Here is a 23,041-nt window from a genome sequence, read left to right on the forward strand (position 1 = left end):
CTGCTGTCTCCATCGCCACACTCTGCCATGTGCCACTTTCAGGTCTCCTCACACACTGCTGGTGTGTTAAATTTTTTGACATAGGGTGCAGGCAGATTACGGGCCTCACATAGCTGCTGCCAGGCCCCTAATCTGCCATGGGCCCCTATATACCGCCTCCTCATGCTGCTGCCAAGTCTAGAGTCTCTCATGGGTCCCTGTATGGCCTCCCATTGCTGCTGTCTCCATCGCCACACTCTGCTGCCATGTGCCACTTTCAGGTCTCTTCACACTGCTGGTGTGTTAAATTTTTTGACATAGGGTGCAGGCAGATTACGGGCCTCACATAGCTGCTGCCAGGCCCCTAATCTGCCATGGGCCCCTATATACCGCCTCCTCATGCTGCTGCCAAGTCCAGAGTCTGTCATGGGTCCCTGTATGGCCTCCCATTGCTGCTGTCTCCATCGCCACACTCTGCTGCCATGTGCCACTTTCAGGTCTCTTCACACTGCTGGTGTGTTAAATTTTTTGACATAGGGTGCAGGCAGATTACGGGCCTCACATAGCTGCTGCCAGGCCCCTAATCTGCCATGGGCCCCTATATACCGCCTCCTCATGCTGCTGCCAAGTCTAGAGTCTCTCATGGGTCCCTGTACGGCCTCCCATTGCTGCTGTCTCCATCGCCACACTCTGCTGCCATGTGCCACTTTCAGGTCTCCTCACACTGCTGGTGTGTAGAATTTTTTGACATAGGGTGCTGGCAGATTATGGGCCTCCTATAGCTGCTGCCAGGCCCCTAATCTGCCATAGGCCCCTATATACCGCCTCCTCATGCTGCTGCCAGGTCCAGAGTCTCTCATGGGTCCCTGTACGGCCTCCCATTGCTGCTGTCTCCATCGCCACACTCTGCCATGTGCCACTTTCAGGTCTCCTCACACACTGCTGGTGTGTAGAATTTTTTGACATAGGGTGCTGGCAGATTATGGGCCTCCTATAGCTGCTGCCAGGCCCCTAATCTGCCATAGGCCCCTATATACCGCTTCCTCATGCTGCTGCCAGGTCCAGAGTCTCTCATGGGTCCCTGTACGGCCTCCCATTGCTGCTGTCTCCATCGCCACACTCTGCCATGTGCCACTTTCAGGTCTCCTCACACACTGCTGGTGTGTTAAATTTTTTGACATAGGGTGCAGGCAGATTACGGGCCTCACATAGCTGCTGCCAGGCCCCTAATCTGCCATGGGCCCCTATATACCGCCTCCTCATGCTGCTGCCAAGTCTAGAGTCTCTCATGGGTCCCTGTACGGCCTCCCATTGCTGCTGTCTCCATCGCCACACTCTGCTGCCATGTGCCACTTTCAGGTCTCTTCACACTGCTGGTGTGTTAAATTTTTTGACATAGGGTGCAGGCAGATTACGGGCCTCACATAGCTGCTGCCAGGCCCCTAATCTGCCATGGGCCCCTATATACCGCCTCCTCATGCTGCTGCCAAGTCCAGAGTCTGTCATGGGTCCCTGTATGGCCTCCCATTGCTGCTGTCTCCATCGCCACACTCTGCTGCCATGTGCCACTTTCAGGTCTCTTCACACTGCTGGTGTGTTAAATTTTTTGACATAGGGTGCAGGCAGATTACGGGCCTCACATAGCTGCTGCCAGGCCCCTAATCTGCCATGGGCCCCTATATACCGCCTCCTCATGCTGCTGCCAAGTCTAGAGTCTCTCATGGGTCCCTGTACGGCCTCCCATTGCTGCTGTCTCCATCGCCACACTCTGCTGCCATGTGCCACTTTCAGGTCTCTTCACACTGCTGGTGTGTTAAATTTTTTGACATAGGGTGCAGGCAGATTACGGGCCTCACATAGCTGCTGCCAGACATGTAATCTGCCATGGGCCCCCGTACCGACTCCTCATGCTGTGACGTTGCAACAAGGTGGAATTCAACCCTACATATGTTAGACCGCCTTTACGAACAGCTAAAGGCCATCACAGATTTCCTGATGTTAAAAGCGGATAAAGGTACTCCCTGTGTAACTTAGATGTCAGCCATTGGCAGCTCATGTGTGACACCTGCGCTTGCTCAGGCCCTTTGAGGAGGCCACGCTATTCGTGAGTCGGCAGGACTATGGGATGAATGAGGTCAAATCGGCCATGGGCCCCCGTACCGCCTGTTCACGCTGATGCTGGTCCCACAGTGTGACCTGGGTCCCTGTACGGCCTTCCATTGCTTCCACTCTGCCATGTGCCACTTTGAAATCTCCTCACACTCCTGCGGTTGTCCATTTTGTCATAGGTTGCTGGCAGATTACAGGCCTTCCATAGGTGCCACCAAGCCCCATATCGGCCATGGGCCCCCGTACCGCCTGGTCACGCTGCTGCTGGGCCCATAGTGTGACCTGGGTCCCTGTACCGCCTCCCATTGCTCCCACTCTGCCATGTGCCACTTTCAGGTCTCCTCACGCTCCTGCTGGTTTCCATTTTGTCATAGGTTGCTGTATGGCCTCCCATTGCTGCTGCCTCCACCGCCACACTGTGGCTCCAAACACTGGTTTTGGCCCCGTGACTGGCCAAAGGAGTGAAGTGTGCAGTGATTCTAAGATCGACGGCACTCATCTGCATGTCATACTGACAGACAGTATTATTTCTCTTCCCCAGCAGACTCCAAGGGCATTTAAATTAAAGGTACAGTGTTCTGCACTAATATTAAGTCTCTCTGAAGCCTAGAAACACCCTTTTTTAAGTTAAATTCACAGCGAATTTATTCGACTCGAATCGAATATTGTCCACGAATTCGCCGAATCAGTCGAATCGAATTTTTCATTTCTTCGCTCATCTCTAATAAAGATATCTGTAGGACAAAAACCGTAACTCTCTTTTCACCCAGGTTTTTAGAACTGTACTATAGAAAGAAAGGGAGAGAGAGAGACCCATGTAAAAATTGGTTTTACACCTTGCTAATGGATTTTCCTGGTGCCATGCCCCTTAATATGGGGACACTGAAAAAATAGAAAGACCCTAACCAGAATACAGTCACTGGGACTTTTCAGGCACCATACCAGCAAAACTGCATTACAAAATTGTAAAAAATCAAAACTTTATTAAACATCATTAAAAAACATGATTGTAGTACAAAGACTGGGCATCAAAACAGCTTTATGGATTAAAACATGTAACCAATACATATTGTGGCTAAACAGAACATCGAGCTTATTGTAAATCACTCCAAGAATTCCTTAGATAATGCAACAAATATGTGTATAACTCGTGTAATTTCTTTGAGGTTCTCTCCAACACGTTTCACAGCACAAAAGCTTGCTTCCTCAGGGGGATTTAACACACATCTCTAGAATTGTAAATAGAGCTGTAATAGTCAGACAGAGCACATAAAAGATAAGTCAAAAACAGAAAACAACAATGCAGTTACTTTAACCAGGAGATAGCATCTGCTTGTTCATGAAACAACTGGGAGACCATGACCAATCAAATCTTGAAAGGACCTTTTCAAAAGATTACAAACAAGGGAATAGGCCAAGTGGGCAGTTGGATTGAGCCCCTTCTGTCTAAAAGGAGAAAAGAAAAAAAACGTAATAGAAGGAGAAAAAACTGTCTGTGAACTGTCTGTGTCCCCACTGCTGGAAAGCAGCTCACTTCCTGTGTAGTCAATGGCCTAAGACATAGAAGAAATATTACTAATGAAATCAGTAAAACTGGATAAAGGATCTAACCCTTTCCAAATGTTATCCAAGACTAAAACATAAAAAGTTCTAGCTGGAATCCACTTTGTGTCGCTGTTTATAAACAGGTTCTGTAAAATGAACTTCAATGAATCCTATTCTGAACTGTATGATTAGAATCTATGCTACTAGTTATTGAAATGAAACAAGCTCCCTCATGTCTTGCGTCCCCTCCCCAGGCAATTCCCTCACCATCTATATTTAAAGCTCTTATCTTATGGTAAACAAAACAAACTATGTTGAAACTGAAGGTCAGAAATATTACCAGCTTCAAATGTGCTAAAATTACCAACAAATCTATTCTGATACAATGCAATCTACACAATAAACAATGCAGAACTGCTGGATTTTTCAGCTTAAAGTGTTACTAAACCCACAACAGTAAAATCAGTCTGTATATGCAGTAAAGCATGCTTGTTATACTCACTGTGGAACCTAACAGGTTAATCCTCTGCATTGTTTAAAACCGCTGTTTGATGCTGACTTCTCTGATCCTCCCCTTCGTCCAGTGTCCCCCTCTTATCTCCTGATAAGACATATTGTGGAGTCACTCTGCACATGCTCAGTTTAGTGTGTATTGCTAGAGAGGATTTTTTTCTCTTGTGAGAGTGCATGAGATCAGCACAGGGCCAATCAGCACTGTCCAGATAGAAGTCAGGGGTTCTACATCCTCCTAGAACATAAAGAAAACTCCTCCTACAAGCTTTAACATGTGCTCTGCTGGACACTGATAGAAGTTACAAGACTGCTCTAACTGCTGAAGAGAAAGGTATTTAGCAGTTTATATTTACTAAAATAATTGCATTCCTATGTTGTGTGTACTGTGGGAGATGAGATAGAGTGAATGCAGGGTCCTGGGTTTAGTAACACTTTAAATAATAAATACTTCTCCATTCTAGAATCAAACAAAATTTTTTTATTTGGGCTGGCCTTTCATAAGTACCCTTCTTTACTGTCCTTGCCACAGTTTCCTCATCTCTTTTGTCTCTCTTCCAGCTGATCCTGTTTGACCAGAAGGAATTTTTTAAACTGGCTGCCCCTTCCACCTATGGCATGGACACTGCTGGTTATATATACGTTCCTGCTTCCTGCCGGAGTGGAGCACGTAAGTAATGGCTTCGATCTGTCAACTTCCAACAGGCCAACCTAAACAGAGCCAGCCACCGATGCGCACCTGTAAATATCGAAATGTTCACTGTTGAATTGACGTAGTCCTACCTCTCAGAAATTACTTGTTTTTTTACTATTTACTTGTATTCTCTCTCTGTCAGACTGGAAGGTTGATGAGAGGAGTCACAACATTCTCTGCAGCTTAGACATCTTTAAAAACACATCCCCTTTCTCTAGTTTGATGATCTGGGCAATATAAATTATGTAAATGTGGATGCGGCGCTACAAAACACCTCCTCCTGGTTGAAATTGAGACTGGTGTTAGGTATGCAAAGATTATGTAAAATAAGCCAAATGCAAAAAACAAAGCGCAAATGCCACATCACACAAGGATCTCTCCGCCGGCTCTCCTCCTATGACTGTATATAAGAGGAGACACGGCGAAGAGATCCTTGAGCAAAATTAGACCTGCATAACCTTGCTTGACTTACGGGTCATGGAGAGTTGGTCAGTTTAGTGTGCTGAGGTGAGGACCAGAAACACGGACACGAAACACGATTATTGCACTTTATTACAGAAGAAGCACTTTATTCACTAAAGCCATCACCTTTGTTATCACTCGGCACATTATTGGTCTTTGTGTATATGCATATTTATTATGTATTCAATTAGGTGCATTATAGTGCCATACAAACAATTTGTGTTTTATTGTGATTTTGTTTTTGGATTGAGTGGAATAACAGTATTTAGTTGTAATATCACTATGTTGACATGTTTACAAGGATATTGAAGCACTGGAAGTAGGAGAGAGGGGTATTACAGCACTCTCGCACATTTTTGCACATTGTGGCATTTGCAGTTTAATCCTTTTTTGTTTTTGGTTCATTTTACATATTCTTTGTATACCTAACACCAGTCTCAATTTCAACTGGGAGGAGGTGTTTTGTAGCTCCACATCTTTGTTTACATAATTTGTACTTGGTTATATCCTTTTGGGATATTATTGGTGTTCTGGCAGTTATATATTATATTGGATTAGATACCTTAGCACAGGAATAATTTTTCTTACATAATCTGGGCAATATGTTACTGTATATCAAGCAGATGAAATGTGGCCTCCAAAAGAGTATTATTGCTAATTTTTTTTTTATTTAATGGAAAAAAGGAGTGGAGGCTGTGAAGCTTGTGATAAAGAGCACTACCACTTATATTTCTAAGGCCATATGATGACTGGATACAGCCCTAGGAAAAAGATCACCTGTCATCTCATGGATCAGGAATGTTAAGTGGCAGGTTTAGCTAGACAATGCATTGATGAAAGTGAAAAGGAGTTAATGCTTTTTATTAGACTGTACAGTATATCTTTATGATCTGTTGACCCCTTTATTATATTTATTTCAGAATGCAGTCTACACATTGTATTCCACGGCTGTCTTCAGGCACGGTAAGGCATTATTTAGAAGTAAACCATAGTAATTTCAGCTGATTATGGCTAGCATTACTTTTTAAGAGTTGTTACTGTGACTATGGTGTCCGTTTATGAACCAGCGGTAATAGATCGCTGCTCAGTTCTCCGGCATTCTCGGAGAACACAGTTCTCCTGTGTCTGCACCAGACACTTCTAGAATACATACACAAGAACCGAAAGTGACTGCTGATGATATCTTTCCGATTCGCTTGTTGGTTTCCCAGTGCATTCTGGGATATCTCACACCTGCAATACCTACAAAACAAAGTGAAGCTATATAAAAGTCTCTCAAAAGCTTCAGGTGCTGTAAGCGAGCTTTGCCATAGACCTCTATGGAGGCTTTGGAGATGCTTTTGAAGCACCAAGAAAGTGACATGGGGTAACATTTTCGAAGCAAAGCCAAAGCAATGTTTAAACAGCACTGTAAGTTTACTATTTTATTTATTGACAGGGGCTTTGATTGGCATTCAGAGAGCTTTAAAAAAGTGTGTCCAATGCTTTATTTTGAAGCAAGTGTAAACAAGCCCTAAATCTTTTATGCTTTCTTCTACTTTTTCCACCTTTAAAAGATCCCTGGAAATTTGTCACTTCAGGGAGGCCTATCCCACATCTGCTTAACAACGGAACCTTTACTTTCTCCATCAACGCATCCCCATTCCCAACCACTAAAATCTCATATAAGTACTACCGTGTTAATAACATTTCAAAAGTACTTTCCAATATTTTAAATCTGCAGCTTTCTTTAAAATACCTTCAAAGGTATTTAAATTACCTTCATGGCTGGTGATTCAGTCATGAAGGTATTAGTTTAGACTTCCTGTTAGGCTACTTTCACACTGAGGAGCTTTTGAAGTATTTTTGCATTAAAAAAAGCTCAAGAAAAAAGCTTCCCAATGTATGTGAATGTATATCTATGTATGTTTTCACACTGAGGCGTTGCGCTTGCAGTGTAAAAACTCCGGCTTGCAGCATCTTTGGGGCATGTTTGGTCAGTTAAAAAAAAAAAACAAAAACACTGCTTCCCATTGAAATCAATGGAAGATGCCTGAAAAACGCCTGAAAAGCTCCTCAAAAACACCTCTGAGCAGGGGCGGACTGACCATTTGGAAACTCCGGCACTGCCCGAGGGCCTGGGGTCAGTAGGGGGCCCCATGAGATGCCCTTGGTACATTTTTCATAGGCTTTTTTGAGTTTGGGCAAGGACACAGGGTCCCCATGATCCCCTATTGCCCGAGGGCCCCTTGAGTTGTCAGTCCACCCCTGCCTCTGAGAAGCATTTTTGGTGCAGTTTTTAAGTCACATGTCCTTTAAAACCCCTGAGAAAGCACGGCAAAAGCGTGGTAAAAATGCCTATGCGATTTTGCTGTGTTTTTGCGGAGGATCAGCGTGAAAGTAGCCTTATAGAGTGACAACACTCTGTTCCCGTTTCCTAATTGCACTCCTGAGTTCTCTCCATGTCATACGGGCTTCCAGTGGAGACTACAATGACTGTTTTAACACACATTAAGCAGCCATAGTCATTTTTTGTCACCATCATGAAACCCACATTAAAAAAACCAAACAAACAAAAAAGACATGCAGCCGTCAACTGTTCATTTGTTAATCAGTTAAGATTTAGTCCTCATGCACGCGGGACGTTTTTACAGCGGCTGTTTTTGGCTTTTGACATTTTTTTCTACAGCCGGTAAACCCCCCAGCATGTTATCCTATGTGTCCTTGACTGTAATCAACGTTTTTTGACAGGGATGTTTTTTGGCTGGAAAAAACCCCCAGAACTAGTGGGTTTCTAGAGGAGTTTTTTAGCTGAAAAAAATGCTCTAACACTGAAAAACACGGCAAAATGTGATAAAATGCTGCAAATCAGCGTTTTTGTATGTTTTTTTGACAAAAAAATACTAAAAATTACTTTACATAGCTAACGTTACCAGCGTTCTCAAAACATCCAGTGTGCTTGAGGACTAATATCTATTTTGAGGATTGTTTTTTTCAACCATGCATTTTTCTTTCAGAGAGAAGCTCGGTGATACGTACGCCAGAAACACTGGATACAACCAGGTCGCTGATTTGAACAATCTCATCATCCTCTATCCTCAAGCCAAATCTAACTTTTCCAACCCTAATGGATGCTGGGATTGGTAATGTTACAATCTATTCCGCTTTGTATACCTCCTTTAAAAGAAATGTAACAAGCTGAAGATGACTGTGTATCACATTCCTAAAGTGTAAGTATAGCTGAAAGATTTTGTTTGGATGGAGTAGGGAAGGATTACAACCCCTGTCAGATTTTTATTGGCTGCATCTTCACTGCAAAGCTTTACCCTAGTGACCACTGTTAGCTGAATAGAAAGTAAGGAGGAATCCAAAACTTTACAGATGTTACCAGAACAAGAGGTGAGGGTAAACATTCTATTGAGGACAGGTGTTCCTGAATTCCCCTCATTTTGGAGAGACTTTCTATTTCTTCCTGTGGCGTCTCTGGGGCAGGAAGTGAAGGGAAATATCCCCATGGGGACACACACAGCAAGATATAAACTGAGGGGGTTTCAACCAGAGCTGCTGTTAGAAACCACAGGGCCCCATACAGCTAACCTAATAGGGCCCCCATTAGAAAAAAAAAAAAACAGAGTTTACTATGCTTCAGTTATGGATGAACACAGTGCCAATCAATCAATTGCGATCATTCAGGAAAGGAAGTGGCTGGTTAATGTGACATATTTATCAGCCCCTTCCCCCACTCTCTATCCTGAAGGATCCTATTGTGTGCTTGCAGCTTCCGGTGAGAAGGAGAGGAGGGCAGCCGGCATTGTGGGGGCCCAGGCAGCAGGGTGAATCGGATGTGCACAGGGAGGGTGATTGGCATGGTGGGTGGCAGTTACTGGAACCGATCCCCTGTATGGCTCTCTCTGCAGCAGCTGAAAAACAACAGGAGGGAGAGGAGAAGAATCCAGCTTTCAGATGCTGCAGAGAGCCATACAGGACATCAGTTCCAGTAATTGCCCCTCCACCATGCCGATCACCCTCTCTGCCCACATCCAATTCACCCAGCTGCCTGGGCTCCTCTGCTGGCCTGAGCCCCGTACAGGCTGACTGGTGGTACCCCCTTATCCACAGCCCTGGTTTCAACCCTTGTCTATTCTATTTAAAACGAAGATATTTTTTGACTATACATACACTTTAACATAAAAAAAGAAATCTTTTTATTATGAAATCACTACTGAAATTTTATGCAGGATCTGAGATCTAATGAATATATTTCTATCTCTCGGACAGGTGGGGATTCAGCAGCATATACTATGGTAAGAGTATTATGTTTTTTACAATTACACGAGTAAAGGAAGCTTTTGTTTAGAGAACTATAGGGGCTGCCATTGCCTTCCCTGGCTGAAAATGCTGGTTGCTTGGCTGTCTGTGACTGCAATGCTTTCTGGGTCACTGACATTGATAGTCAGTTGGGTCAGAGTGAAGCCCTGATCCTCATGCCTAGGCCATGTCATTAACTCAGAAGTTACTAAACCAGCAGATCAGCATGAAAGCTATTACAAATTTAGGTCATCCCAAGCCACCCTCTTCAATCAAACTGGCTAATGGGTTGTAAACTGCACCCCTTGTAACCTAGCATACTGCAATCACCAACTTATTTGTGATGGAATTCCTAAGGTATCCCTTATGTCCATTTAGGCTAGGTTCACATATGTGCGGGTGGTGCCGCTGCGTATCTGCGCAAAAAAACGTGCAGTTGCACCACCCACACAGAAGAATGCGGATCCACAGGCAGAAGCCATTAGTTCTAATGGCATGCCGCCCGCACTGGAAATAGCAACCGTGCTGGGAACCGAGGTTCCCTTGTGGGCTGTGTTTTCAGAAGTGCAGGGTCTTCTTCCCAAAATGTCCCGGGCACAGTAGTCCATTCAAATGAATGGGCTCTCGTGCCCGCACAAAACGCGGCCCGCAGGAACGCAGATATTTGAACCAGGGGTCAGTAATGTTCCAGCTTTGTCATGTTAATCATGAACCACACCTATTAAAGTGTAACTCTACACAATATCAAAAATGTCATATATGATGCGGTCTGTCAGCGGCATTAACATAGCAAGTTTTTTTAATCCTGGTAGCATACAGTAGTTTTATTAGCAGTTGATTCTCCCAGCAGATGTGTTATGTTTTTATTTCCACAGGGTGGCATCGCTGTTTGCTCTGCAGTGAAACCACCAAGCAGTGTTGTCACCCTGTGGACAGGGTAGTTTTGGATGGACAGGTCTTTGTACATGGACTGTAAGTAAATGATAAACATATTAAAGTGCAAACTCCAGGTAACACTTTTTAATCAATTACATCAACAGGTTTTTTATTTTAGAAAAAAGATTGAACCTACATGAATAAAATCTGACCATTGTACATACAATTGTCAGTGCTATTTGGTTTGTCCCAATTCCTGTAACTGTCACTTTTCCCGAAGAGCTTGGTCTACTATAGGAAGCGTATAAAGAACAGATCTACTAGAAAGTTCATGTAATAAAACTATGTTATGGGATGACTCCATTTTGTGTTCATCCTAGTGACAAACTGCATCATACTGTATATGTCATGTTTTATTTTGTCCACATTGACACTTTTAAAACAGTTATCAATAAAACGCTGATTTGGTCACAGGTGCCTGTGGTCGGTCACATGTGCCTATAGTTGCACCAGTACAGAACATCCCTGGCACATATTCAAGCTAGCCAGCTAAAAACAAAAAAATTACAAATTGCTCAAACTACTCAGGCTAAAAACAGCCAAATAACAACTTAAACTGCTTTAAAGTGTTACTATATATGTGTTACTGTATATACAGTTAAGCATGCTTGTTATACTCACTGTGGAAACTAAGGTGTTAATCCTGTGAAAAGTCTGTTTGATCCTGACTTCTCTGATCCTCCCCTTCTTCTACTGTTTCCGATCCATCTTCTGATAGTACAGAGCTCTAGGAGTCACTCTGCACATGCTCAGTCAGTTTAGTGTGTATGGCTAGAGAGTTTTTCTTTTTTTTTTTTTGGGAGGGTGGGGGAAGGTGCATGTGATCAGCACGGTGTTTAGTAACATTTTAGCTGTTGCACTAAGAAACATAGAAAATGTGCAAAAATGTAACTCTTCAGTGATACCGACCCTGTTCACATTTTTCAGCTAACAAGAACGGCTACCAGATGACCGGTGTTGAAAGAATGATGTTGAGGACTTTCGGACAGTATTAAAGTCTGCACTGCAGCAGTAGTGGAATGGTGGAGTCACCCATCAGCAAAATGACTGTTACAAAGTTCTTTGTAAATATTAAAAACATTAAGAAATGTTAAAATCCCCCCCCCCCCCGTTATAACATCTAATATTAGCCATTGCTGGAGCAACACTGGATTGATGGAATGGGAAGCTTTGAAGGACAAGACTGAACCCGACACCTAATTATTCATCATAAAAAGAGAATTTTGTATGTTGCACATGGACATTCTGTAAATTTTACTTGTTGAATAAAGGGTCAAACTGTTGCAAGTTGTATTACTGCTTTTCCGGAAATTGTATGTTAGAATGGTTATCTGGCTCCAAGTCAACAATAGAGCCACTGGCCAACTCCCAGATGCAGAGCTGTCTCCTGCAGTATTTCTTCATTATCTTTATGTTCACAGTCCTCAGTCTTGAGGTTGAATGATGGCCAGTGTTGTTTATCTAGAAGAGTACATGCAGAGAATGCAGGGTGTCATGGGACCGCCCCTGAGGGGATGTCACACAATGATGCTTTTCATTCACAGTGTAATGATGCTGGGGATGATAATGACACATATCAGTGCTGACCTGATCAGTGTCACAGGACCATCCATTGCCAAGAGAAGTCTGACGAGTAAAGCTGGTCATAGATGGATCAAAATGTGTCTGCTTCTGTAGAGATTGGTCAAAGTTTGATCAATCTATGGACATTTTTGATCATGAGAAGTCAATCTAGTGATTGACTTCTCACAAACAGGCGTGTTGGAAAATTTTTGTTTTATCAGCATTGCAACCAATAGGCTACAGTGCAGATTAGTGTATTCTGACAGCGGAGGAGTCCCAGCTGTCAGAATACAATAGCACAGCGGGGAGGATTCCTCCATCCACATCACTTGTGTGAATGGGCGAATCCATTTGGTTTTAGCCTGTTAAAAAAAAAAACTGACCCATCTATTTCCAGCTCAAGAGGTCACATGACAAGCCTGAAGACTTCTGAAAAACGTAAAAAGTATTTAAAATATACCACCAGAGGTCCCTACAGGGGGAAGGAAAACACGGCAACTCATGTTCCACTTGCGTTACCGTTTGATTGCATCTGCGCATTTCCAAACGCATGACAACCCACAAGAAAACACACACATTGCCAGTCACTTCGAAAATACATGACAACGTGTGTGTCACTTGTGTTACCATTAGTTTACATCTGCGTGTTTCCGAGTGCGCCGCAACCTGCACAAAAACGAACACTTTGCTATGAGTTTCAAAAAGTGCAGCAACGTGCATGTCACTTGTATTACCATTCATTTGCATTTGCACATTTCCAAACGCACAGCAATCCACAAAACATTGCATGCTTTGGCGTGCGTTTTGAGGACATGTGGGAACGCAGTGTGCTTGCATTACCATTGGTTCGCATCTGCACGTTTCTGAACACGCAGCAACTTGCACAAAAAATGCACTTTGCGATGTTTTGAAAATGCGCAGCAAGCTTGTGTTCCCAATCATTCGCATCTGCGTGTTTCCAAGCGCACACAACCCAAAAGAAAACACATGTTTTGCCATGCATTTTGAAAAAGTGTGATGCGCTTGCATTACCATTCGTTTGCATCTGCGCATTTCCGAATGCACAGCAACCTGCAGGAAACCACACACCTTGCTGCATGGCAGCAACCTGCACAGAAAATGTGTGCTTTTCTGTGCATTTTGAAATTGCGTGGCAATGCGCATTGTGTTTGGGTTACCATTCGTTTGCATCTGCACCTTTCCGAATGCAGGACAACCTGGAAGAAAAGGCAAGTGTTTTCTGTGTGGTTAGCCATGCATTCTGAAACATGCAGCTGTAAATGCAGTCTAATTGTTAATGACATCTGATCAGTTAGCGGACGCCTGTTTTATACGCACTACAAATGCACCAAAGCACGCACTTACAAACCATGTGACACTCCACGACTGAACACTTTCTAATGCTGCTTTGGGGCATTTGCCACACGTAAGGCAGCCCATTTTATTGAATGGACAGCCCTATGTGACGCACATTTACACTTGAAAAACACATAAAAAAATGTGATCCAGAACATGTGTTTCCGCCAAGCTTAGTTGTGAATGGAATGTGCTTGGGAGGAAGGTTTTAGACAGCAAGGATGACCAGGGATGGCCAGGGAGGAGAGGTAAAAGTTAAGAAAAAAACGCTGATCCAACAAAGTTGCATAGGAATGACGCGCTGGAAGTCATGTGACTTTCATGTTGCGCTAGTGTGAACCTGCGCTAACTGTGATCTATTCAATCCTGCCCAGCATCAGCACACCTATCTTTCAGAGCAGGCCATGTATACAGGCGTACCTCAATTTACGAATTTAATTAGTTCCGTGGGACTTTTCGTACTGCGAAAAATTAGTAAACCAAAACGCGGTTTCCCATAGGAATGCATTGAAAACCAATTAATCCGTTCCAGAGGTCAGGAAAAAGTAAAAAAAAAATCTTTTATGGGTTCAAAACTTTTTCGAAAGTGCACTTTAAAGGCATAAATACTGTACAGGGACATTATTAAAAATGAATTCGTAAATGCATTGAAAACCAATTAATCCATTCTGGAGGTCAGAAAAAAGTAAAAAAAAGTCTTATCTGTTCAAAACTCTCTATAAAGTGCACTTTAACCACCTTCCGCCCGCCCTATAGTACAATGACGGACGCAAGGTGGTTCTCTCGTTCTGATAGGACATCATATGACGTCCTACCATTCTCACTGTGCATGCGCGGCTTGAGGGGCGCGCAGTGCGGCGATTGCCAGTGCGCTGTTTCCCTCGGACACAGCGGATCACGGAAAGAGCTGAAGATGTCGGCTTGGTCATGTGATCAGCTGTGTCCAATCACAGCTGATCACATGTAAACATGGAATGCCAGTTATTGGCATTTCTCTCCTCGAGCTGTCACGCTGACAGCTCGAGAGGAGAGCCGGTAATCGGCTTTCCGCGGAGGGGACATGTACACTGATCATCAGAGCACTGATGATCAGTGTGCCCTGATGATCAGTGTGGCCCCAGAAGTGCCACCTGTCAGTGCTCATCAGTGCCACGTGCCAGTGCCCATCAGTGCCACATCAATGCTACATATCAGTGCATACCAGTGCACATCAATGCCACATATCAGTGCCCATCTGAGCTGCCTTTCAGTGTTGCCCATCAGTGCCAGTCAGTGCCACCTATCAATGCCAATCAGTGCCACCTATCAGTGCTGACAATCAGTGCCACCTATCAGTGCCAGTCAGTGTCGCCTATCAGTGCGCATCAGTGCCAGTCAGTGCCGCCTATCTGTGCCAGTCAGTGCCGCCTATCAGTGCCAGTCAGTGCCGCCTAACAGTGCCAGTAAGTGCCACCTATCAGTGCCAGTCAGTGCTACCTATCAGTGCCGCCTATCAGCGCCATATATCAGTGTCATGCATCAGGGCTGCCTTTCAGTGCCCATCAGTGATGCCTGTCAATGCCCATCAGTGCAACCTACCAGTGCCTCCTCATCAGTGCCCATCAGTGCAGCCTATCAGTGCCCATCACTGCAGCCTTATTAGCGCACATCAGTGAAGGAGAAAAATCACTTATTTACAAAATTGTATAACAAAAACTAAGAAAAAACTTTTTTTTTCAAAATTTTCAGTGGTTTTTGGTTTGTTTAAGAAAACCACCAAAAGAAAGCGCTATCTGTCTCAAAAAAATGACAAAAATTTCATATGGGTACAGTGTTGCATGATCAATTGTCATTCAAAGTGTGACAGCGCTGAACACTGGAAATTGTCCTGGGCAGGAAGGGGGTATAAGTGCCCTGTAGGCTAGTGGTTAAAGGCATAGTACTGTACAGGGACATGATTAAAAAAAAATTTGCAAATGCATTGAAAACCAATTAAAAATTTGGAAACCGAGCCATTATTTTCAATGGATTTTTATTTGTAAACAGAAAATTATGTTAACTGAGGCGTTCGTAAACCGAGTGTGACGGGAGTCACTTTGGGTGGGGAGCCCATGGAACCCAGCTCACTTTGGAGAGGTGGGGAGACCCCTGTCTCAGCTCCCCATGTCCCTATTATGTGTAACTCACTCTGTGCTTGTTAGGGGTACAGGGTGATCTGTCCTAATATTGTGTAGACATGTCTGGGAGATAGGTGGGGTGGGGGTTGTGGATTGTTTGGTGTTATGTGGTTGCATCCCATTGTTCTATTGTTTGTCTTGCTTGGGAGCAAACTATTATGAGATGTATATGTTTATGTGTATTGGCTTGGTGGGGGGTGTCTCCAGCAGCCCTCCCTCCTGATGGGACTGTCTGCTGGAGTGAAGTTTGAAAACCCGTGTGTCTCTTGTTGCTAAATGTAGATTGCCCCGCCCTGTGTCATTATTCAGGGAGGGGGGATTTGTCCCTTGAGTGTCTATATCTTGTATCTGTGTTCAAATAAACTAGTCTACTTTCTGGCTTACTTCAAATCTGTGGTGTCTGTTGTCGGTGTTCGGACGGGGAAACAGTATTCTAACGGAAGTACTCAGCGCAGGCTGGGACGGTTCTGTTACACCGAGGTATGCCTGTATTACATGAAGGGATTTCCTCCTTGAATAATGCTGTGACCTGTTAGGTGGGACTTTGGAGGTCTGGACTCTTTCTGTAGGTGTGACTGGGCGGGACTGGATGCTAATTAGGATGTATTCAATCCCACCCGCCATCAGAGCTGTGAGGGAAATGACACCATTTACAGAGTGAGAAAGGACTACAAAGGGTGGTGTACAGACTCTGGTCACAGCGGGAAGTGGCTGTGGAAGGGACAGAGTCTGTCAGCAGGATATGTAGAGTGTCACATAACACAACAACTGAACCCAGAATTTCATGGGATCTGCAGACAACAGAGCAACATGGTACAGAGATATAATCTATGTTGGGAGCAGGGGCGGACTGACAACTCATGGGGCCCCCGGGCAATATGAGATCATGGGGCCCCTGTGTCCTCGCTCACACTCAAACCACACCCAAAAAAGCCTATGAAAGGTACCAGGGGCATCTCATGGGGCCCCCTACTCACCCCAGGCCCTCGGTCAGTGCCCGAGTGCTCAAATGGTCAGTCCACCCCTGGTTGGAACTGATCATTCCATTAATTTCTAGTGAAAAGAAAGTTGGAATTCACCTTTAAGTGCTACCAATGATACTTTTTTAAATTTCTCTAGCAGTTACATTTTCAGGACAAGCTCTCGAGGTGTTCCCTTCTTGTCCGTTCAAGCAGTACACAAAGTTTTAGGAAAATATGAAGAAGAGAAAATCTTCAAAGACAAAAGTCGCTAGCATTGCATCACTTCCAGTTGCGTCTGGAGCGTGATCGGAATGCAGATCAGGCTGCGGAGCCGGACGCACGTCTAAATCTACCCTAAATGAATGAGCATATCTCCAGTTTAGAATGTACCTACAATGAATTCAGCTTTTGCCATGGATCTGTCATGATTAACAAGTCGTTTCTTAGTTAAAGTACAATTATCGCCTTCGTATTGCTTTGAAGTGGCTATTTCAAGGATTATAATTGTCAGATGATTATCTACCCGAGGGCTGGCATTACTAGTTAATTTATAACCCAAGCAAGCATATTTGTGGCTTGAAGCAGGCGGGATGTTATATAAATGTTGGCCACTGGTAAAGTTGAGTCCCAGATTAAATTTCTATCTTCAGACTCAAGGCTGTGAAATTACTATTTAGATTTGATGTATCGTAAGTGGGCACAGAACAGGTAAAAAAAGGCTTTTCAAATGTAGCTATTTATTTATTACAGCATTTATTCACTATTCATTAATTAATTAATTTATTACATTATTTATTTCATATAGCACAGACAAGTTATATAGGTCTTTACTTAGGCTCCATGCACACTACCGTTTTTTTTAAGCTCCTAGAAGCTATTCTGAGCATTTTTTGTGCTCCTAAAAGCTAATAGTTTTATCCTATGGGGGGTATTGACTAAAACTGGTGCAAACATGCGGCTCTACCCCCTTAGGAGTCACTGAGTTTTGGGTCCCTCTAAAGCTCTGCACATCCAGGCAACACACATTTTTTTCCACACCTGCACACTGGAGTCAGTAAACAGTCCTTGAGCTTGGTTTTGATGTTTTATTAGGGGTTTTGAACTTGTATGGGGTTGAAGGAAGCATGGGATGCCCAAGGGAACTGTGAGGTCTAACTCCTTAGCAACTATGTATAGGTCTGTGGACAAAAAAGTCTCTCCTTTGAAAAGCTATCCAGCCCTTCTGGTGTACCTACTCAGACCACCAGATGAGTCCTCCTTTTCACCCAACTGCCTAAGGGTGTCCCTGGGCAAGGGGACCCAGAAACTGTTGCTTAGCAAAGCAGCCCCAGATGAGTTGCTAGTTGGGTTTTCCCTGCTTTCGGAAAGGTGCAGATGCGAACGAATGGTAACCAAAGCACAATGCGCATTGCCACAATCTGGTGAGGCTGTGCATAGTAACCAGTCAGATTCTAGGTTTTATTGTCAAACCTTAAAGTGTTACTAAACCCAGGACTCTGCATTCACTATATCTGGTCTCCCACAGTACACAGAACATGGAAATGCAATTATTTTAGTAAATATAAACTGCTAAATGCCTTTTCTCATCAGCAGTTAGAGCAGTCTTGTGACTTCTATCAGTGTCCATCAGAGCACTGGGTAAAGCTTATAGGAGGAGTTTTCATTCTCCCATGATTGTAGTAGGAGGCCGCTTTACCCTTGACCCTCTGTCTGGACAGTGCTGATTGGCCCTGTGCTGATCACATGCACTCTCCCAAGAAAAAAAAATATTTAGAAATACCAAACTGACCATGTACAGCTTACCCCCAAAGCTCCGTTCTCTCAGGAGATGGATTGGGGACAGTAGAAGAAGGGGAGGATCAGAAAAGACAGGATCAAACATCCTTTTTACACAATGCAGAGGATTAACCCCTTAGGCTCCACAGTGAGTATAACAAGCATGCTTTACTGCATATACAGACTGATTTTACTGTTGTGGGTTTAGTAACACTTTAATTGAATAAGCTGAGGTTAGAAGCTGATTGGCTACCATGCACAGCTGCACCAGATTCTGTGTGCACCAGTTTTAGTAAATCCCTTCCTATGTGTCCATGCACACTATTTTATTCTAGAAGCACTTTTAAGCTTTAGCATTTAGAAGCAGAAAAAAAATAGTTTTTGTAGTTGTTGGCAGCATTTTCCTGCAGAAGAACACACTGAACACTCCTAAATGCTATTAAAATGCTCCTAACAGCTTTTTTTGAGCGTTTTGTTTTCTCTACATACTGTTAAAATGCTAATAAAACATTATCACTCCTACACACTACTAAACTGCTACTACAAGCCAGCACAAAAATGTGATTATCAGCGTTTTTTCTTCCAGCACTATTTTCTAGCGTTTTTTGAGCTTAAGAAAAATGTTAGTGTGCATGGAGCCTTATTGTACATTAACATCAGTCCCTGTCCTCAAGGAACTTACAAGTGTATGCATACATACTCATCCTGAGGCCAGTTCAGACAAGAGTCAGTTAACCTACCAGCATGTCTTTGGAGTGTGGCATGTAATCACTGTTCAACAAATGTTTATTTTTTGCCAGTTTTGGAAACAAAAGGATTCATTTCTTAATGAATTTCACATTCTGAGTTCAAATATAACAATGAAATTTGTCAATTGGCTCTAGTTTTTCTGTAAATGGAAAGTTTTCTACTATAGGCGTAATGACTACATAATGCACAATAATTATATAGATAGATGTCTTTCCACAAATATAAAGCAAGTGATATTGACTACATAACAAAGCCTAAATGGCATAATATATTGCATAGGATTACCAAGAAAAATTATAGCCATAAGCTAAGTTGAATCATTTTAATACTTAGGATTCTCACTAGTTTTGTCTTCAGTTTGTGTCGGTTTTGCTTCTCTTGGCTTTTCTCTTGTATTCGAGGAAAGGGCTATCTCTTACAACTGCACGTGACTACACGCTTCAGGTTCTTCCTCACTTGACTCAACCACGAAGGATTCTGGTGCTTTAGGAATTGGTAGCCCCTCTCCATGAGGAACTGGACGTATTGCCGATGGAATATTTGGATAGTGCACAGATAACTTTTTCTTCTTATTTAGCCCTTTTACAATTGGAGGCACCATACAAAAGTAACAATTACTAACATGATCTGTTGGCTCTCTCCAAATCATTGGCACAGCGAAAGGCATAGATGCCTTTTTTCCATTCAACCATTGCTCCAGTGCCGTCCCACAAGAATTGTAGCATATATGTGGTGCCCAGCTCTTGTCCTGGTCTCCTATCTTGCAGCCAAAATACAAGTTGTAGGCTTTCTTAATCATTCCTGTTATCCTCCTTTTTTGTGAGATAAAAGTTATTTCAACGCAGATATAGCAGAAATTATCTGCTTTATTCACACAAGTTCGAGGCATTACTGAGTAGCCTACATAAGCATAAAACGAAATGTAAAGACGCTGTCGAACTACAATCAGCTACAGATACTGCAGCTTTTATGCAGTGAAGTGATGCAATTAAAGGCTAATATTGCATCATCTCAGTATACATGCAATTTTCTATTGGTCACCAGTATCAATTGCGCAATATGCAGCTGAAGTTGCATCATAATTTTGAATGGCTTACGTCATTAGATGGGTGAATATATCATGGAAACTAGAGCCAATCAACATTTTTTAGGGTCATTTTCATTTTCAGCACCCCAAAATTATGTAAGATTAGCTAATTTTATGCCCAAAACTTTTTACCTGTTGAACAGTGTAATCAGAGTTTTTGAAGTTAGAGGAAAACCTATTCAATGGCATGAGGATCTAAAAGAGTTCTTTTTGCTGTTTTATAACATTTTCTTCTCTGACATAGCAAAAGGAAACATCTGGATATGCAATACAGTGCAAAGAACTGCAATGGGCATCAGCTAAACCCCAACTTTCCAAAAAAGTGCACTGCAAGATCCCTGATTCTGCTTATGCTTTGCTTTTTTGTACTTCAGTTTTAGGCTTGGTTCACATCTGTTCAGGTGGTGCCACTGCGGGACCCACACAAATACCGGCAGCCCCAACCACTCACATAAAGAAATGCGGGACCTGCGGGTAGGTGCCATTAATCCTAATGGCATTCCGCCCATACTGGAAGTCATAACTGTACTGGGAACCTCGGTTCCTGTGCAGGTTGCGACTTTAAAAATAGTGCAGGGATTTCTTCCCTGCGTGTCCCGGGGGCACGGCAACCCATTCAAATGAATGGGCTCTCATGCCCATAAAAACTGCAGCCCGCACGGGCACACAGTGTGTGGTATACCAGTTTTATTAACACAGAGAATAATTATTAAATATTTTACTGAGGCGGAAATAATTGCTGATCAGTCTAACCAGAGCTTCTACAGTAGATGCCTTGTCACATTCAGAGCAAGACTAGACAATCATTATTAGAAAATTATTTCAGATGGATGCTCTCTACCAACCCCCAGTCTGCAGACCTAATCTCATCTCTATACAGAGACTTCATATCTATAAATTCCCTTACAAAATTCTTTGCATGACAAAAATAGGAAATAGACTTAGGGAGCATGACACAGGACAGTATAGCAAAAAATGCAAAATATACCACTGATGCTTCCCCCAACTGTTTCAGGGGTTGCGCCTCTCCTAAATCCATGCAATATATTAGTAACAAAACATATATGGCAATCTTAACCGATTCCTGTGGAAAATGTATTTGGGTTTGGTAGTCCTGGACTGATTGTCTACATTATAAAAAAATAAATCCATTTCTTCTAAGCATTTAGAATACTTGAATTTACCTATGCCCAGGGTTGATGGCACTTCTTCCCCCACCTCCATTTTCTTTTTCTTTGGCTTTCTCCCGTGTTTGTGACAGTTCTTACTTTCATGCACATCCTCCTTTTAAATTCTTCTATTTCCTTCTAAAAGGGTTAATACTCTATAATGTATATATTGTGGCAACAGCTAAACGGTTTATTAGTGCCTCCCAAACTTTCATTGCATTGTATTCTACTGAAGTGAATTGTATGTTAAAACTGATTTATGTGATTTTTGTACATTTTCTTTACAATATACTGTACAAGGTGTGTTTAAGTCAAACCAGGACCTTAGAGTTTATATAATACAAGATAAAATTTCAAGGAGTGGAGACTGCATTTAATTTCAACATACTCCCCTGCTACATTTATACACTTAATGTTTAACTAATGCCTGGAAAGATTTGTCAGTACACCTGAACCATCCTAGGACAGCCTGCTTCACTTCGTCATCAGTGATGAAATGCTGAACTTCAAGGAACTCTTTTAGGGGTCCAGATAGAGAAAATCCTGGTCTTCCTTGTCAAAATGCTCCTTCAACACAGTGCAGACTTCAACTCTTATGTGCCAGTGAAAAACGGAAAGCTGTCTTGGTAACCAGCGAGCACTAACTTTTTGAAAATGCCAATGTTCATGAATGATTGTATTCACTGTTCCCACAGAAAGATTCATCTCTTGTGCAATTTCATGACAGGCTATGCGTCAATTATCCAGGATTAGGCAATCCACGCGCTAAATGTTCAGAGGAATGACCGCTGTGGGCTGGTAACCACCACAGTTGGGACTGTCACTGACAGACGTATGGCCATCTTTGAAACGTTCACACCATTCAAATATCTTATCTGAGTGTCTCATCACCATTGAAGTCTTCTGTAGGTATCCGTGGGTTTTACGCCTTCATTCACAAGAAACTTCATCACCACACGCTGTTCCATGCACACACTAACACTGTTGTTTAACAGTCTCTGGACTGGCCCACAACATGTGTCATTATTAGGATACAATTGACACTTACTGCTGCATGTAGTGCTGCCACGCTAGCATCCCTTTTTATACCTGGAAATTTAAAAGTCTCAGTTTGCCTTGAACACCCCTTGTACTTTATTTTTAAAAAAATCCAAATTATACAGCCAAGAGTATTCAGAGTTATCTGTTGAAAATGGGGTATAATCAATGCATATCAAAGATACTCGTACATTTAAACTCCTGTAAGAATGGGTTACTGGTATCCATAAGGGTGGACTATAAATCACACACCATGGTTTTTACACAACCTAATTTTTCACAAACTGGAAAGAAGAGGGGGGGGGGGGTCGGCCAGAAACATCTAGCCTAAAGAACTTACATATGTTTAGAGCAGGGGCGGACTGACCATTTGGAAACTCTGGCACTGCCCGAAGGCCCAGGGTCAGTAGGGGGCCCTATGAGATGCCCCTGGTACCTTTTTCATAGGCTTTTTTGGGTGTGGGCAAGGACACAGGGGCCCCATGATACGCTATTGCCCGGGGGCCCCATGAGTTGTCAGTCCACCCCTGGTTTAGAGTACTATGAAAAAATGTCTTAACCCATCCCAGGCCTCTAAAGTGTCTCCTCTTGTGGCTCATCTTAAGCAGGAGTCATCATACAGATCTTAGAGATTGCTCATGGCGAGCTGCAGAATCTGGGAG

At 43.0% G+C, this 23,041-nt stretch overlaps 1 protein-coding gene across 1 annotated transcript in view; it reads left to right on the forward strand.

Moving 5' to 3' along the window:
• The window catches only part of LOC149467375 (uncharacterized), a 32,643-nt gene extending 20,838 nt beyond the window's left edge, over positions 1 to 11,805 (forward strand). Inside the window, exons 7-11 of the mRNA XM_089671880.1 lie at positions 4,705 to 4,813; positions 6,220 to 6,262; positions 8,296 to 8,421; positions 9,557 to 9,582; positions 11,450 to 11,805. Of these exons, the coding sequence (XP_089528006.1) occupies positions 4,705 to 4,813; positions 6,220 to 6,262; positions 8,296 to 8,421; positions 9,557 to 9,582; positions 11,450 to 11,517 (372 nt within the window). The 3' untranslated portion in view covers positions 11,518 to 11,805. The remainder of the gene's footprint in view (positions 1 to 4,704; positions 4,814 to 6,219; positions 6,263 to 8,295; positions 8,422 to 9,556; positions 9,583 to 11,449) is intronic.
• The last annotated feature ends 11,236 nt before the right edge of the window (positions 11,806 to 23,041 follow it).

The sequence above is a fragment of the Staurois parvus genome, unplaced genomic scaffold (assembly GCF_062004578.1).
Source record: "Staurois parvus isolate SC_StPar_1 unplaced genomic scaffold, SC_StPar_1.0 ptg000114l, whole genome shotgun sequence".
NCBI classification, from domain to species: domain Eukaryota; kingdom Metazoa; phylum Chordata; class Amphibia; order Anura; family Ranidae; genus Staurois; species Staurois parvus.